This window comes from Ambystoma mexicanum, chromosome 1p (assembly GCF_040938575.1).
Source record: "Ambystoma mexicanum isolate Mex_15411 chromosome 1p, UKY_AmexF1_1, whole genome shotgun sequence".
Taxonomy (NCBI): Eukaryota; Metazoa; Chordata; class Amphibia; order Caudata; family Ambystomatidae; genus Ambystoma; species Ambystoma mexicanum.
Genome location: NC_090921.1, coordinates 1,389,312,465 through 1,389,329,208, shown reverse-complemented (window position 1 = coordinate 1,389,329,208; position 16,744 = coordinate 1,389,312,465). Strand labels below are relative to the sequence as shown.

Here is a 16,744-nt window from a genome sequence, read left to right as displayed (position 1 = left end):
GGGGACCTCATGGATCCAATCTGCATAGGTTCTTCCTTTATGCAGGTTCCGGAAGAAGGTGCAGGAGTCTGTGAGGGGGCTGGGAAACCGAAAGTTCCTCTTCCCTTTTTCTTCTCTTGTCTGCGTTCATTAATTCGATGTTCAATCTGCAGAGTGACTGATACAAGTTCCGAGAAAGAGATTGGGCGGGGAACCCGGGCCAATTCATCCTTCAGTTCCTCTTTCAGGCCCCTACAGAAAAGAGTGAATTTGGCTTGTTCGGACCTGGTAGATTCTATGGCTAATCGTTTGAACCTTGTAATGTAGGTCAAGAGATCCATCTGTCCTTGGTGTACCTCCAACATTTCTTCACAAGCCATGTATTTTATTTCTGGCCTTTCAAAAGTTTGCTTAAGCTGAGCAAGGAAGGCATCCAAATCTCTTAAGACTGGATCATCGGTGGTAACCAGGGGGTTGGCCCACGCAAGTGTGTTACCGGTGAGGTTGGAGATGACAAAGCCCACCTTACTAAGGCCGGTAGCGAAAGTGATGGGGCAGAAGGCAAAGTGCACATTGCAAGCTTCGATGAATTCTTTGAGAGCCTTTGGCGTACCGTCAAATTTACCTGAAGCCAGTGGCAGGGATGGTAGGTCGGAGTTGCGTGGCTCCCTATTAGCCACCAATTGACAGAGTACGTTGTTCTCTATTTTTAAATTCTGCACTTCCTGGTTCAGGTTTCGAACTTCTACATTAAGAGACTGAACTGCTGAGACCAGTTCCTGGATCTGTTCGGGGGTCGCCAAACTGGAGTGAGTTGGGCGTTGCAAACTGTCACAAATCTCTGGTCTGTCCGTAATGTCTAAGTCACTTTCCAATTTGGTCTCCTTACCCTCCTCCTCACCTGATGAAATGACCTTCTTAACCTTCTTCTTTCCTTCTTTACTGTAGGATTTCTTTTTTAGTAGATATGGTCTACCGCAAAACGACGCCATAATGGTTGTCGGAAAATTCCGGAAACCAGTGGCCCCGGATCCGCGATAGCCAGAGGGGAAAAAGCCAGGTAGGCAAAAAACCCTGAACTTCCTCGATTCCGAAGAAAGGAGCCCTGATTACTTTCAGAGGAAGAGATTTGTCCTCAAGCATCCACGAGAGCCAGGTAGTGTCATTGTGGACGTCCTCCATCGTAGAAAGGAAGACTTCCTGCATATGAGGCAGACCAGGAAAGGCGTGGATGTGGGGTCCGGAAACCCAGAGAGACGCAAAGGTAAGTGCCGAGGGAGAGAGAGACAAAGCGCCAGGAACCGTGAAAACTGAACGGACCCAGAGGAGCGAGAGAGAACAAGATACAAGAGCCAGGCAAAAAGGGGACCGTCCGAAGGGCGGAACAGGACAGAAGAAACAGAAGGAACGAGAGGGACGGGCAGTAGCCCTAGGAAGGACAGGGGGGCTCAGCAGAGCCAAGAGAGAAAACACAGCGTATTAACCAGCAGAGTAGAGCAAAGTTGCAACGCGAGTTGCCCGGAGCCCCGGAGCCCTGATAACCCTAGCGGCGGCCATCTTGGGAAAGACTAGCGCGCAGCCTAGCGTTGTGGCTCGAACGTGGCAGAACAACTCAATGGCGGCTGAGCCTCCATCGATACCAATGCTTCTTGAAAATTGGGCGCATGACAGACACTCACAACAAGGAATGTGGATTGGGACAGCACCCAGCCATTCAGCACTCCACACTGCATTCATACCAGTTTTGGGCAGGGCTGTCTCACTCATTGTGTCACACACCAGAAACCAGACACCCATAATGTATATTGGTCACACACTCCATTCACCCAGGTCCCACCCCATGGGTGTACCCACAGCATACAGTAAATGAGAAGGCTCCAGCCAGTCTGACCTGTACTTTCCCACAATACCATATATGGAACTTCCACCCAACAGCCAGTCAGGGGAATGGACAGGGTCTGGGCTTCCCAGGACCTTTGGAAAACAAGGTCACAGGCAATAGAAAGCAAGAGGCCACAGGGGCCATCTTGTCTCCTATCAGGAATCAACTGATGATTCCAATGGCAGCGTCTGGGTATCCCAAATGGAGGATACTCAGAGCACCTGTCAAATTCAGCATGGAGCTGCCACCAGCCCATACCCTGCTCTGTGAGCCATATAGGGATCTGTTCACCAAACCAAAAAGAGGAAGAGCTGCACTACCAGGAGTCCCACATGGACTCCTGTGCAGAAAATAACACAGAACACACATGATAAAAGGACTACAGGACAAAGACATGGAGGCCCTGTCACTCCAATGCATTTCCAGCATCACAGTCGCCCCCCCCAGACTGAGGTTAGGGTGGTCAAATTCCCACAAGGTTGACACCCTCATCCAGACGCTCAACATACCTTCTGGAACGGCCATCCACATTATCATGACTCTTCCCTGGCCTATGCTCAATGGTGAAGTCTAGCCCTTGCAGGCTAATGAACCACCTGAGCAGTTTCGGGTTTTCACCCTTCATCTGCATAAGCTATTTTTAGGGCTTATGGTCTGTTTGGACCTTGAAGGTAGACCCTATAAGGTAGGGCCTAACATGCCTAATGATCCAAACTATGCTAAAACATTCCTTTTCAACAGTAGCCCATCTAAGTTCTCTACTCGTGAGTTGTCTACTGATGAATATGATAGGATGTTCCCTCCCTTTGTCATCTAACTGGGTCAAGACAACTCCAATTCCGGTGTTGCAGGCATCAGTCTGAACGATAAAGGGTTTGCTTTGATCAGGCGCACACAACACCGGTGCCCTACAAAGACTTTCCTTCAGACCAACAAAGGCCCTCTGACAGTCTTCCATCCAATGCACCTTCCTCAGTTGCTTGGGCGAAGTTAGAGCTGTCAGAGGGACAGCTATGGTTCCATAGTCCACCATGAAGTTGCAGTAATACCCAGTGAGGCCCAAAAAGGCTCTCACCTGGGTTTGAGTAGTGGGAGTCTCCCAGTCATGTACACCCTGTACTTTGCTGGGGAGAGATTGGATTCAACCCACCCCTACCTCATGACCAAGATAAGTGACTTTCCCCTGAGCTATCTGGCACCTGGTGGCCTTGACAGTGAGGTTAGCCCTTTTCAAGGCCTGCAACACCTTATCCAAATGAGTCAAATGCTCTTCCCAGGTGGAACTGTAGACAGCAATGTCGTCTAAGTAGGCCACACAGAAGGCCTCCAGCCCACTGAGCGCATGGTTGACTAATCTTTGGAACGTGTCAGGTGCATTCTTCAACCCAAAAGTCATGACTCTAAACTGGTAGAGTCCCTCAGGTGTTGAGAACACAGTCTTTTCCTTGCCATGGTCCATCAGAGCTATTTGCCAAAAGCCTGAGGTAAGGTCAAAGGTGCACACAAATTTGGCAGCACCTATGATGTCCACAAGCTCATCAGCCCTGGGAAATGGGTGGCGTCAGTTTTGGTGACGGCATTGACCCTCTGCAGTCCACTGTCAGGTTTGTCAGGAATTTCTGCTTCAGAACCACTGTGTATTTCAAGATCCACTTCCTCCTCGCCTGATTCCTCTGTTGAAGTTTTTGCCTACTTCCCTTCTTTCTTTGCTCGGTCTTCTTCTTCGTGAAGAGATATGGCCTCCCCCGGATGAAAGCCACAATGTTGACGTGTAAAACTATGGCATACACTGGACCCCCGCCCGGAAATGCCTGTACAAGAGGAAAAGCTTGGAGCAGTAAAAACCTCTTGTTTGGCTGGTCGTGTGTTAGAGTCTGTTGGAAGGGCGAGCGGGTCAAACCAGCATAACCCGTGGAGCAACGCAGCCTGGGAACTGCTAACTAGGACGGAGGACCAGAGAAGAGGCAGTGTAACCAGAAGACTGAGAATACTGGACTGAGTAAGATAGGAACACAGAAATGCACAGAGGATGAATCGGCAGAGAAGCGTCGAACGAAATCCGAGTGATGTTGAGAGACGCAAGAAAGGAGATACAGAAAGGAAACGAGAAAAAAGAGAGCTTGCGACCAAAGAGTGCCGTGAGGGAGGCACAGAGAGAAAGAAACACGGACCGAGATCCGTGATTTGCTGTAGGCGGAAGCTGCGCAAGAAGGCACACAGCCCGGGAGGCTAGAAGGAGAAAGAAAGCAGGACAGCAGCCCCAACGGCTGAAAAGAGGAAAACAATAGCGTCGAAGCCCAAAAGCAAAGGTAGCGAAAGGGTTGCAACGCGAGGGCGAGATAGAGAGGTGGAGTTAAGAACCCGAGTGAGAGGAAGACAAAAAAGACTAGCCTGGTAAACGGGATTAGAGTACAACGTAGTGGAACATTCTAATGGCGGCGGAGCCGCCAAGCTTTCCAAAAGCGCCAGGTTGGTCGGCGCATGACATCCGCACAGAACCGCCAATCCTTGGTACCTGCCTGGGAATTTGCCTTGGGGACAAGGACCACTGGACTGGACCAGGGACTGGTTGAGGGTTCAATTACACCCAGATCCAACATCTTGGTGGCCTCACCCTGGATGTGGTTCTTAACCCTGGCTGACATTTGGTAGCACCTGCTTTTGACAGGCACACTATCACCAGTGTCAATTTTGTGCCTGCATCACGGGGTGAGGCCAGGTGTCAGTGAGAACAGAGGGGCATACTCTGGAGCAAAGCCCTGCAGGCCCTCTGCTGCTGCAGTGTCAGATCTGGAGAGCGATGAACTCCCTCCACTGAGCCATCCTGAAGGTTGCTATGCAGCAAATCAGGAAGAGGCTCACTCTCAGCCTCTTCTTGCTCTGAAGCTAGCAAGAGACATGAGACTTCTGCTTGCCTATGGAAAGGCTTGAGCCTGTTGACGTGGAATACCTGAGGGGCTACCCCAGGGACTCCCATGTCAACCAGATAATTAACTTGGCCCATCTTGGAGATGATCCTGAAGGGTCCAGTCCACTTATCTGCCAAAGCTCTAGGCTTGGTAGGCACCATCAAAAAGATCTCCTGTCCTGGAGTCCAATCCACTTGTGATGCTTTGAGGTCATGCCAGTATTTGTTAAATTCCTGACTTGCCTTAAGGTTTGCTGTCGCCTGACCCATCATCTGTGTCATCCTCAGTCTGAGGCCTAACACATAGTCCCCCACTTGCTTGGAGGAGTGGCTTCCAAACCTTCTCTGATCAAGGCAAGGGGCCCCCTCACTGAATGTCCAAAGAGCAACTCAAAGGGGCTGAAACCAACACCCTGTTGAGGTACTACTTGTAAGCGAACAGCAGACATGGCAGGGGGAGATCCCATTTCCCCCTTAGTGGCTCTTCCAAAGCACCCAACATGCCCTTAAGAGTTTTATTAAATATCTCAACCAGACCATTGGTCGTGGAATGGTAGGAGGTGGAGAACTTGTAGGTTACCCCACTCTCTTTCCACATCGCTTTCATGTAACTCGACATGAAGTTGGATCCTCTGTCAGAGACCACCTCTTTAGGGAATCCAACTCTGGTGAAAATGCCCAGGAGAGCCTTTGCAAACACCTTGGCTGTAATGGTCCGAAGTGGTATTGCCCCAGGGTACCTGGTGGCATGATCAACCAAGACCAGGATGAACCAATGTCCACCTGAAGTGGGAGGGTCAAGGGGACCGTCAATGTCGATGTCCACCCTTTCAAATGGTGTACCAACCACTGGTAACGGCTGCAGTGGGGCAATGGCATTGCCTCCAGTCTTGTCAGACAACTGACAAGTGAGGCAGGTCCTGCAGTGGGACTCCATGTCTACTCCCATCCGGGGCCAGTAGAAATGGGCAGAGAGCATTTGCTTTGTCTTCTTGGTCCCAAGATGACCAGCTAAGGGCACCTCATGCACCAACTGCAGTAGGAAGGGCCTGTAAACATGGGGTACCACCAACCTCTTGAGGGCACCAGGTTCAGGCTTAGTGGGCTCACTACAAAGGGGCTCACCATCCCAATAAATCTGGAAAGACCTAGGCATTTCTCCTTGTGCCTGGGCCTGGGCCTGTTTACTCAGACCCTGGAGATGTGGCACTCTCTCTGACCCTTAATGAAGTCTCCCCTTGAGGGACCCTCTTCAGCCAGCAGGCATTGAAGGTCGGGGTGATCCTCCGGGTTGAGCACCTCTCCCGCAGGAGGGTCTTCTGGCTCTTCTCCCTCAGGAGTTGAGTTTGGGTTTACCACTGGACCCAGCCCATCCGGAGCATGAATCCCAGTGGGTGCTGCTGAAGCAGCAGGAAGAGAAAGGGCCCCACTCGCAGAGGTGGCCTTCTTGCTCTTCCTTCTTGCCTTGGGTTTCCCCTTAGGCTTGGGTACCTGACTCACTGTCCGACCCGGTGTTACCTGTGACCTAGTGACTGCAGCAGCAGTCAGGGGGAGACCATCAGAGATCAACCCCAACTCCACTAGATCATTGCCTAATAAAATGTTAGCAGGTACATTGTCCTGAACCAGGACAGGAAACTTTGCTGCCTTGTCCGCAATCGGGATGGTGAATAGGGCTACAGGAGATCATTTGGGAGGCCTGTCAGCTAACCTGGTAGTTCTCAGAGGAGCATCTACATAGTCCTCTGGCATGAGCAGGGTCCAGTCCACCACTGTCATGCTTGCCCCAGTGTCTCTCAAACCAGTAGAAGGCTGGCCATTCAGGAGGACGCTTCTCAAAGATCTACGGGAGGTTTGTGGGATTGTAGCCAGTTCTTCTGCTTACTGGTCCCAGGCCCCAAGGGACACTAGGGAAATCTCTGCAGGAGCACCGAATGTTATTCCTGTAGAGGACGGGAGGACATTGGCCTCCACCTCAGGCATGAACCAAGGGTAGGTCAGGTTGACAGCCTGGACTCCAAGTGCCTTACCTTTACACTTGGGGTAACCCTTCTTGTGGTCCAGAGCCCCACAGTCCCAACAAGTGCCAGTAATGCGGGGTACGGTACTGAAGCCAATGGGAGCCTGCTTTGCAGCAGGAGGGCCACTACCCTTACTCCCACCCACATAGGACTTATCCCCACTAGAATTTCTCGATCTTAGGAGAGGAAGGTTTAGATTTACCTGACTGTGACTGCTTTTGGGACTCCTCTGACTTCTGAGAGGCCCCCTTTTCTTTGTCCTTGTCCTTCCCACTGGGTTTCGTAGGGGACACCCGGTGGTAGACCAACTTGTCAAGTAGACTGGCCAGCTTAAAGGGATCTAAAATGTTCTGGTCGGCAACATACTGTCGCAGCTCTGGTGAACAGGCTTCCGAAAAATGCTCAAAAAACAAAAGGTGGGACAATTCAACAAATGTTTTCACCTTGTAACCATCAATCCACCCCATCATGTTCATATGTGCAGCACTCACCCAGTCAAAGCAAGACACATGCTCTCTTTTCTTATATTTCCTGAACCTTTTAAGGTTTTGGGTAGGTGTCTTGACAAACTTGGCAATAAAAGTCGATTTCATGCATTCATACTGACCCCTTTCTACCACACTCAGTTTCAGAATATATTCATAACCAGTCTGAGGCACTCTACTTAACACACACTTAGCCCAATCTCTTTTATCAGAATCATGGATTCCACAAGCCATTTCAAATGCTTAAATCCACTAGAGGATATCAGAACCAACCAAATCTTTCCACATACACACCAACTAAATCTCCACATATACACCAACCAAATCTTTCATAAATTTGGTGACAGGGGACCTGACACTCTCAACTGGTTTGGCTAAAGTCTCCACTCTAGCTTTCTCAAACTGGATTCTTTGACATTCAGTATCCCTATCGTTGAGTATCACTTGCTGTGCCAACTTTTTATATTCAAAGGCTAATTTCATCCTCAATAATTCAAGTTCTAAGGAATTCTCTGAAGAAAAATTGCTGGGTTTCGGAATAGAGGCAGCAGGAGTGATGGCACCCACAGAAACAGATTCAGTAACAACCCCAGGGGCAGGGTCCTCAATGGTGGCATCCCCCCCTTCAAGAGCTTCACAATCAGTCTGGTAGTCCACCAGGGGTACTCAGCCCTAGACTTGTCTTCACAGTCTAACTCCCTGGCTTCACAAGCACTCTGTAGAGCCTCTAAGCTCATCCTAGTCAATTTAACATTTGCAATAGATTCCATTGCTTGTAATGTAGTTATCTAGTACACAACTAAACCTCAAATTCACAAAGTTTCGATATTATGTAAGTAGCAAGGTTAGACACTGATTCTTAAAATCATAAACATCACACTGCAGCCACCAGTGTAAAGACTGGAGGTTTTTTCTGTACTCCTGCCTTCTATATGGCAGAGTAGAAGCACAGAGCACCCCAGCCAATGTCCATGTTTTAGCAGAGTTCAACGTCGGGTCATCGACAGATCCTTCTTAAGTGAACTCCCTTTAAGGCCGGAGCCACGGATCGTCGAGATACCTCGAAGAAAGGGTGAACAATGGTGTTGAGGCAGCAGCTTCGGTCCTGGTGGTGCTCGTCGATGATCAGTCGTGGATTTCCTGCGAAGATGAGGCATGCGCTGCACCTCGACAACGATAGTTTTTTGCCGCTAAGAGTCAAAGAAGAACGTAGGCCCAGCAAAGGCGTCGGGTCATTTGCGTTTGGCGTCAGTGATCGGGACTCGACCACAGCTGGCTTCTGGATCTTCATTAGCATCTTTGAGGACTTCCTGTGGTGGGAAACCCACCAGCATATTCTCCTCAGTTCGGGGGCGACCTTGACTTTCTCCAGCAGGACAAAGCAGTCGACGGTGATTAGCAAGGAAGTCCTTGATTTCAAAGTGTCTTAGGCAATGGAGCGTTGCAGCTCTGGTCGACAAGGTTGCATCCGTCCTCCGAACCTCATTCGACGGTGGCGGTCGTCAATGGCCTCGACGTCCTGGTGCTTCACTTCAGATTCTTTGGCGGTCCCTGTCTCCGGTCAGCAGCCTTTCGATGACTGACTTCCAGGAAGCCTTGGTGAAGGTTAGCTGGTGCACGATGTTCTCTCGTAGTTCACAAAGAGGTCTCCTAGCCAGAGCCCCTCTTGGATCAGTCCTTAAAGGCACGACAGCTTTCAGATTGCGTCGATGGAAAGCAACAGCAATTCTTCTTCTTCCGGCTCGGCTTCGAGAGTAAGCATCAAGTTTCGACTTCAGCTTTTGAACAATTCCAGTAAGTGAGAGGTCCCCAGATATACTGTTCTATCTCTCGTTCACACTGCTAAGCCAAGCTCAGCAGCCAATCATTCAGGAGGGCATTCATGCAGGCAGGCAGCCAGCCAATCAGGCTCACAGTGCATTCAGGCCATTCTTCTCCATTCAGACACTCACAACAAGGAATGTGGATTGGGACAAGCACCCCGCCATTCAGCACTCCCAACTGCATTCATACCAGTTTCGGGCAGGGCTGTCTCAGTCATTGTGTCACACACCAGAAACCAGCCACCCATAACATGAAATGTATATTGGTCACACACTCCATTTACCCATGTCCCACCTTAAGGTTGCACGCACAACATAGAGTCACTGAGAAGGCTCCAGCCAGTCGGACCTATACTTCCCCACAATAGCATATATGAAACTTCCACCCAACAGCCAGTCAAGGGAAGGGACAGAGTCAGGGCTTTCCAGGACTTTGGGGAAACAAGGTGACAGGCAATAGAAAGAAAGATGCCCTCTTGTCTCCTATCAGGAATCAACTGATTCCAATGGCAGGGCCTGGGTATCCCAATGGAGGATACTCAGAACGCCTGTCAAATTCAGCATAGAGCTACCACTAGCCCATACCCTGCTCTGTGGGCCACACACAGGTGCCCAAAAATATACACTAGGAGTACAGGTTTGTACTCCCACCCATGGGTGCCATATGGGTATCCCAAGGGTCTGTTCACCAAACCAAAAAGTGGAACAGTTGCACTGCCAGGGGTCCCACATGGACTCCTGTGCAGAAAATAACACAGAACACACATGATAAAAGGACTATAGGATGAGGACATGGACGCCCTGTCCCTCCAATGCATTTCCAGCATCACACATACTCTCCTGTTTTTGCTTTCTCCTCCTGAAAACGGCACAGCTGATTAAGATGGTTCCACCATGAGCTAGCAACATGCAAACCTTCAGCTATAAACACTGCTCTCCACCGAGCAAACAGGGGCTTTTGGGTCAGAAAGAGGGACACAAAGCCCTATTGAAATGCATTTTAAGTGTATTTCAACATTTTCACCAGACTAACCTTTTGTACACAGGATAGATTGCTGCGTCATCACAATTTTGAATATGGGGGAAAACTTTAATTGAACACGTTACATTTTGAAAAGATACATGGTTAGGTTGTGCAACATAACTTACACGAAAAACGTTTGATTACGTAAGTAATCTTTGTTTCCCTGCCTGTTTCTCCTCTCTCACTCAGGAGTTAGACTAAGGGTATACCTGCGTTCACAAGAAACTGGGCCTCCTTTGCCGCATCTCAAACGACCCATCGCCTTCAGATCTCACTGTTCTTAAAACCCAGGTGAGAGATGCAGCTTTTTAACAACTGTCTTGGAAATGGTCACAGGACTTTTGACAGTGCCTGCGGGCGCACGCGCGCGCAAACAGCAGAATCCCTACTGCCGCTGCTGGAGTCAGTGACAGAGGACATCCTTGGGTCTTCTAGACTGACATTTAATTACCTCATTAGTAAAGATGACTTTCAAAAACCCTTCTGAGAACAGCATGTGCAAAACATGTTGGAAATCATTAAATGTTCAAAAATTCACCCAAATTCTAAAATCGAATGATTGACTGTAGCGTATTAAAGACCAGATGAAAGGTTCTTTAGTCCCCTTTTTAAACTGAGTACAAAAGCTCCCATCTTTTACAGTATCCATAAAAGGGAAAGGGAGTCACTGTGCTCAGCCGCCCTTGCCCGATTACTCTGAAAGGTGTTCAATTGCATTCAGTCTCCTGGCAACGGGGCAATTTATGTTCTTAAGGTACCCTTTTAAATAACATGTCAAATGATAGGAAAATGGCATTGTCCTGAACTTATTCTCTTCATGCACTCTTTCAGATAAGACTTTTTTTGTTGTTGCTTGGATAAGAACTTCCATGGAGTCTGTGATGTACCTCTTTTCTTTCACTAGAAGTTGAGAAATGAAATCCCTGGCTTCGTCCGACACCTGTTCAAATGCTTCGGCATTAAAATCCCAGTTGCAGTTGATAATGTAATTCATCGTCTCTGTGTCGTTCTCGCCCAAGAAAGGAGATAAGCCGCTAAGCCTGAAAGACAACAACAGAAAGTTCAGACATTACTCACTAATTTCTCCAAATGGCTAATTGCTGGATCACCTCAAATGTGCAAAGGAAGTCTGAAATTACCCAGCTGTTTTAAAGCACGAGTCAAAACCAACAGGGAAATAAGAATAAACAACCAACTACCTTCTGAAATGGATGTACAGGTACTGGAAGGTTGCTGCTATGCCTGGATTTAATTTCTTTAAGGTTGGTTCACACTTATTTCGAGAACTGTGAACTGTGTCCTCCTCTTTGACATGCCACCCCCGTGCCGTGCCGTTGGTTTGGCGTCACTGGCATCTACCACTTCTGAGATCTCCTAATCACTTCCATGAAGTGATGGGCTGGCTCGAAATGTCGCGAAACAAAATTGATGGGTAGGCCCAATATTGATATTTGTACAGTCAGTTGGGAAAGGCGATGCGTTACTAGCATTTGTAACTATAAAGGCTGCAGTATGTTTTACACTGTGATTTCAAACATTCAAGTGTGCAGCAAACTATTAAGTTCACATGTTGCGCTATATAGGATCAAGAGGGAATTTCTTAACCTCAAATTAGTAATCATTTGAACTTAACTAAAGATTTTGTGAAGAGAGTGGATGCCCCCTTTTCAACTATTTCCCGCCAAAGTCTGCCAGTAACATTATTGAAGAAAATTATATTTTATAGACCATCCTCAAGCAAGGTAATTTACACTTAGTCAGTGTTCCCTCATTTTGTAAAATAAAGTATACTTAACTACAATGTGAGTACCTAGGAGCTAAAGGACATGTTTTGTTTAATATCCTAATTGCCATTGGGATAGTGGGTTATTCTAGGTACCCAACCATTCCATAAAGCATCTTGCCAATATTTAGACTTTAGTGACAGGATTGTGGATACATTTATAATTAAGATTCTGTGTCCTCTGGTTCTTTCCTAAAATAAATAAGGAACTGTTTACTGCCATACTAAATCAGAGCGCCACACCTGGTAATACTCAGACTCAATGAAAGCTATAATATATAATACTAAATACAAAAACTCGCTCAGTCTTCCAGGAAATACCTACAAGTGTCTGAAAGCGCTGCTCATGATATTACCAAAAAGTACCCCCTTTAGAGCTCTAAGCCTGCAGAGGAGCAAATTCGTGGGAGGCACAGGATCAGATGGGATTAGAGGGCAAGCTGGTGGAGATGAGATTTGACAGGCAAGGGCTGTGCAAAAGCGCCAGAAGGTACAAGAGGAAGGACCAGAAGTTATGGAAACTACTTGTAGTAAAGAACCTTGGTCAGAGAACACAGGCGGCAACGTTAATTGAGAAGCAAAAAGAAAAGTATGAAGGCCCCTTGCACAGTGATACTTCTGTGAAGGTGCTGCATCTCAGTGCAGTATAGAACATGCTAGTGCCGAGTGCTATCCCTATTCCCACCGCATGTGCACATAAGGAGTTCCGAATGCCACAACCATGTGGCAATCAACATCTTGTGAATCGGCCCTTGGCAGGCGAAGAACGATGGTCTGGAGGGTTGCCCAGAGAAATGCCAGTGGTTAAGATTCATTCTAATCCTTCCAGCCATCAACTCTTTGTTTTTGCTTTGTCCCCCCGAGTGGGACGAGTATACCCAGACGTGGGTCCCGTTCCTGCTGGGCCTAGAGACCCAAGCTACTCCTCACCAACAAGGCTGAAACATGTTTTGGGGATGCTTGTGGTCTCGAGCAGAAGGGATGTGACCTAGCAGTTCGGGCTGGACTGACCCTTTTGGGGTGGGACCAAGCCTGATTTGCATATGGTCTTTCCCCTTCTGTAGTAATGGCATGGCAGGTGAAGAACGATGGTCTGGGGGGTTGCCCAGAGCAATGCCAGTGGTTAAGATTCATTCTAAACCTTCCAGCCATCACCTCTTTGTTTTTACTATGGGATCGATGTGACATGAATTGCTAGGAATGAAGACATCACTGAGAGACCCCATCTGAAAGAGGAAAACTGCAAAGAATGTGATTAAGTCCCAGAGCCAACTGAATTCTGCTCGTGTGCTGCTCACGGGCCTGGGGTGCAAGTCTGGCGGAGAGATTCAGAGACAGGCGGTCATTCATTAGGGGCATCTACTGAAGAGGAGTCTTCTTCAATGGATTGGACTGCAGGACTCTGCACTGGCCACCTACCAGAGGGCTTATTCGAGGGGCCCTGATTCTCTCCCGAAAGAGAGCCAGAGGAAACTAGATTAGGTCTGAAAACAGCCTACCAGAGCATCGTCATTGATGTTGGAGGTGAGCCTCATTGTATGTTTCTTGGACCATACCCCTTCCAGTCCTCAAATACTGCAACTCACCTCAAACCAATGGGAGATTAAAGATCCAAAGGACATTTAGTTGGTGTTGCGTACCTTAAGCATACAGGGATGGGAAAGGTGCAAGCGGATCCCATTCACAAGAGGTTTAATGTTGGACATGGGGAATACCAGGTGGAGGGTCAAAGAAGGAAGCAGCCATCTGATTTATAATACAAGGAATATAGAGTAGGGATTCACAACAAGGATTGAGCTTGATGGGTCTTCATGGAGGCATGACAAAGAATCATCTTGGGTGTTTTGTTTTCCAGGCCGGAAGGTAATGCCAAAATCAAAACTAGAGAAAAAAAGAAGTCACCTAAAGAGCCTTTGGTTTGTACAGTGGAGAGTATCCAGGTGTTGAAGATTGTGGTTGTCAGAGAGGACAATTATGGTATCCGGTGTCCCTTCAAGCAGATGTCTCCTTTCTCAGTAGCTGTTTTACGAGGAAGATGTGGCTGACCATGGCTGACTTCATTCATCTGGACAGGTTTAAAATATGATGTTCATGACAGGTATGTTCATCCCTTTGGATAAAACTGCCCCATAATGCAGTAGTGGATCTCTATAATGTGAGGTCCATTCAAAGTAGTAAGAGCCAGCATGGGAGTAGAAAAGTAAAGGCCCACTTCAATATATAAATGGCTATCTTTGCTTCCTGCATTCAGAGGAAAGGGTGTTTCTTCTTGACCAATGCAATGAGAGGGTTGTGATAAGTATGAAAGCTGGATGTGGTATGACTCGTTGGTAAAAGTTTGAGAAACTAAGAACATGATGCATATCATTCAGGATGTAGGAGTAGCCCAATCAAGGTTTGCTTGTAACTTGGTGGTGGACATTGCTCTGACAAAATGTCATTTACGTGGGTTGGCAATTCACAGCTTTTAAAAAAAATGTGCAACATCTTTTTTTCTATTGTTTGAAACAGAAAATGATGTTGGTCATTATATCTCATAAGCTGAGCTCTCCTAATCGGGCCTCACCTTCCTGTATGTCTGCTGGGACTGTCTACTGATAACCCAAGCAGCTGCCATATCGTTTGGCGACATGCCATGTGCATTCCTGTAAACAGTCACATGTGCAATCCTGGAAAGAGTCTGCTGGAATCCACAATTCCAACAGCCAGGAGCTGCCGTTAACCATGGGCACCCCTGATCTAATTTGTATAAAAATGTGTACATCCCAAAGGCCTGGTGGCAGAATCATGTGTAAATTAAACATATAAAGACATATCTGCTTTGATCTAGTGGCTAATGGGACAAAAGAGTTGTACTGGCCAACACCCCTTTTATGTCATCTTTTAAAAGCGATTTCTGGTGACCTGTCCAACTCTCAGTGCTGTGTATCTGCCTGGTACTGGGTTTCACCCACAGTAAGCTGATGGGTAACATCAGAAGCATCCTTTGTTTTCCCAAAGAGTACAGCAAATACCCCCACAGGGTAAGACGTCGACCGGTGCTTCAAAGGAAAACCATGCCAGCACAATGAGGAACCCACAACTGGGCAGTAACTAATGGAGTCTCTTTGATGTATGTCAGCCAGGCAAAGGGAGGAGTTACAGAATCCCAGGAGAGAAGATACATCAAGGAGGCGAGTTCCATTATCTTGATATGTCTTAGAAGACTCAAACCTCCTGTGCCCCCTCCCCACTTCCTGCAGACAAGGCACTCTGGGAGCTGAAGAAAGAAGGCAAAACCCTTGCACAACAGCTGAGATTGGCTCCTTGCATAAGGTTTGAACTGGACCAATAGGTTGTAGTTAAATGAGTATATAAAGAGAGAAGATCCCACCCCTCAATCAATCATCTGTGGACCACAAGAAGAAGGTTTTACCTGGAACTTTATTGAGGTACAATCTTCCCAAATTCCTCTGCCATAGAGGTGAATATAACGTCTTTCAAAGAGGGAGCAAGACTCTCCCCTAACCCACTTCAGAGGGCCATTTGAAGCACCCTGCTGTTGGACAAGGCATGCCAGCTGCTGAGTCTCTGGTTCTAAGGACACAGCTTACTGGAGTTTTCAATCCTTGCAAGTGACCACAGCAACCTTTGTGGCTGGGAAGGGCAGAAGAAGGACTTGCCTAAATGTCTAAAACTCTGGACCAGGTCTAAAAACAACCCAGAAGCAAAAGAACAGCTTTGGACTCTGTTTCCTGCCTCAAACCACTTTTGAGCTGACTCAACCACTTTTATGTAGTTTAGGAGCCGTTGCAAGACCCACAAAGTTGCCTTTTGCACTGAGCGTATTTCGAACCACTTTGAGCTGCCGACACGACCTCTGTGTACCTGTTCTCCAGCTGCCTTAAGACGATCACCACTGCAGGACCACATCGCATGAATGGACCATATTAAGCCAACTTGACATTTTCAAGCCACCAACTCCACCATTGCCTCCATGCTCTACTCCACGATTTGAGCAGATCATCACTGCAGAACCACATCACATCTCTAGATAGCATCAAACTGACTGTACTGTCCCGACTCTGACTTTATCCATTGGAAGCACTTGGCTCAACTGTCTCCACGTTGACTCATCCCATTGGAAAGCACCAAGAATCCAGGATGATTCTGTCGAGCCCCAAAGATGGATATAGAGCTCGGGGGGTTTATCAACTGTGGTTTATTAAATATTAAGGAAAACATATTTTTGAAACACTTGTTGACACTCGGTATTAGTGCTCCTTCAGCCATCACCTACTTGGAGCTTGGAGTCACTGCGATTGGTGCCAGGCCATGTTTAGCTCTGTTTTCCTTTGGCCAAGAATTTGGCAACAACCAGGATTGGGCAAATGCAGAGAAGCGCTAGTGCATTTGTTGTCTCTGAATGGCGGGAAAGGTCTTAGTTGGTTCGCACGCATGCTTAACCCTCTGGATGCTGTAGTGCTGTGGGAAAATCCCATGGAGCACCTTTGCTGCCCTGAGTAAACTAAAAAAGATGCGAGCATGGGATTACCTTATAGCTGATGCTGCCATCTCCAAATACAGGTCTGAGTATCGTGTACATAGTTTGGAGATTAGCTCTAAAGAGTATTTATATTTAAAGTCTTTGGCTTTTGGAAGATCATTGTATGTGCGGCTCAGACTTGACATCCTCCCCGTTGCATCTTTTACTCATTCTTGGTGGGAATCAGCTCCGGAGATATGTTCGTTGTGCGGGGCGATAGAAGAAACTGTTTTGCATTTCTTACTGCAATGTGACAAGTCCCGGCGATTAAGGGATACGTGTTTGAGACCAATTTTAAAAGAAGCCGGCATTCG

At 47.6% G+C, this 16,744-nt stretch overlaps 1 protein-coding gene across 1 annotated transcript in view; it reads right to left on the bottom strand.

The window, feature by feature from the left end:
- Positions 1 to 16,744, bottom strand: part of MYLK3 (myosin light chain kinase 3) — a 529,860-nt gene that overhangs the window by 110,025 nt on the left and 403,091 nt on the right. Inside the window, exon 11 of the mRNA XM_069607066.1 lies at positions 11,010 to 11,162. Coding sequence (XP_069463167.1) covers positions 11,010 to 11,162 — 153 coding nt within the window. The remainder of the gene's footprint in view (positions 1 to 11,009; positions 11,163 to 16,744) is intronic.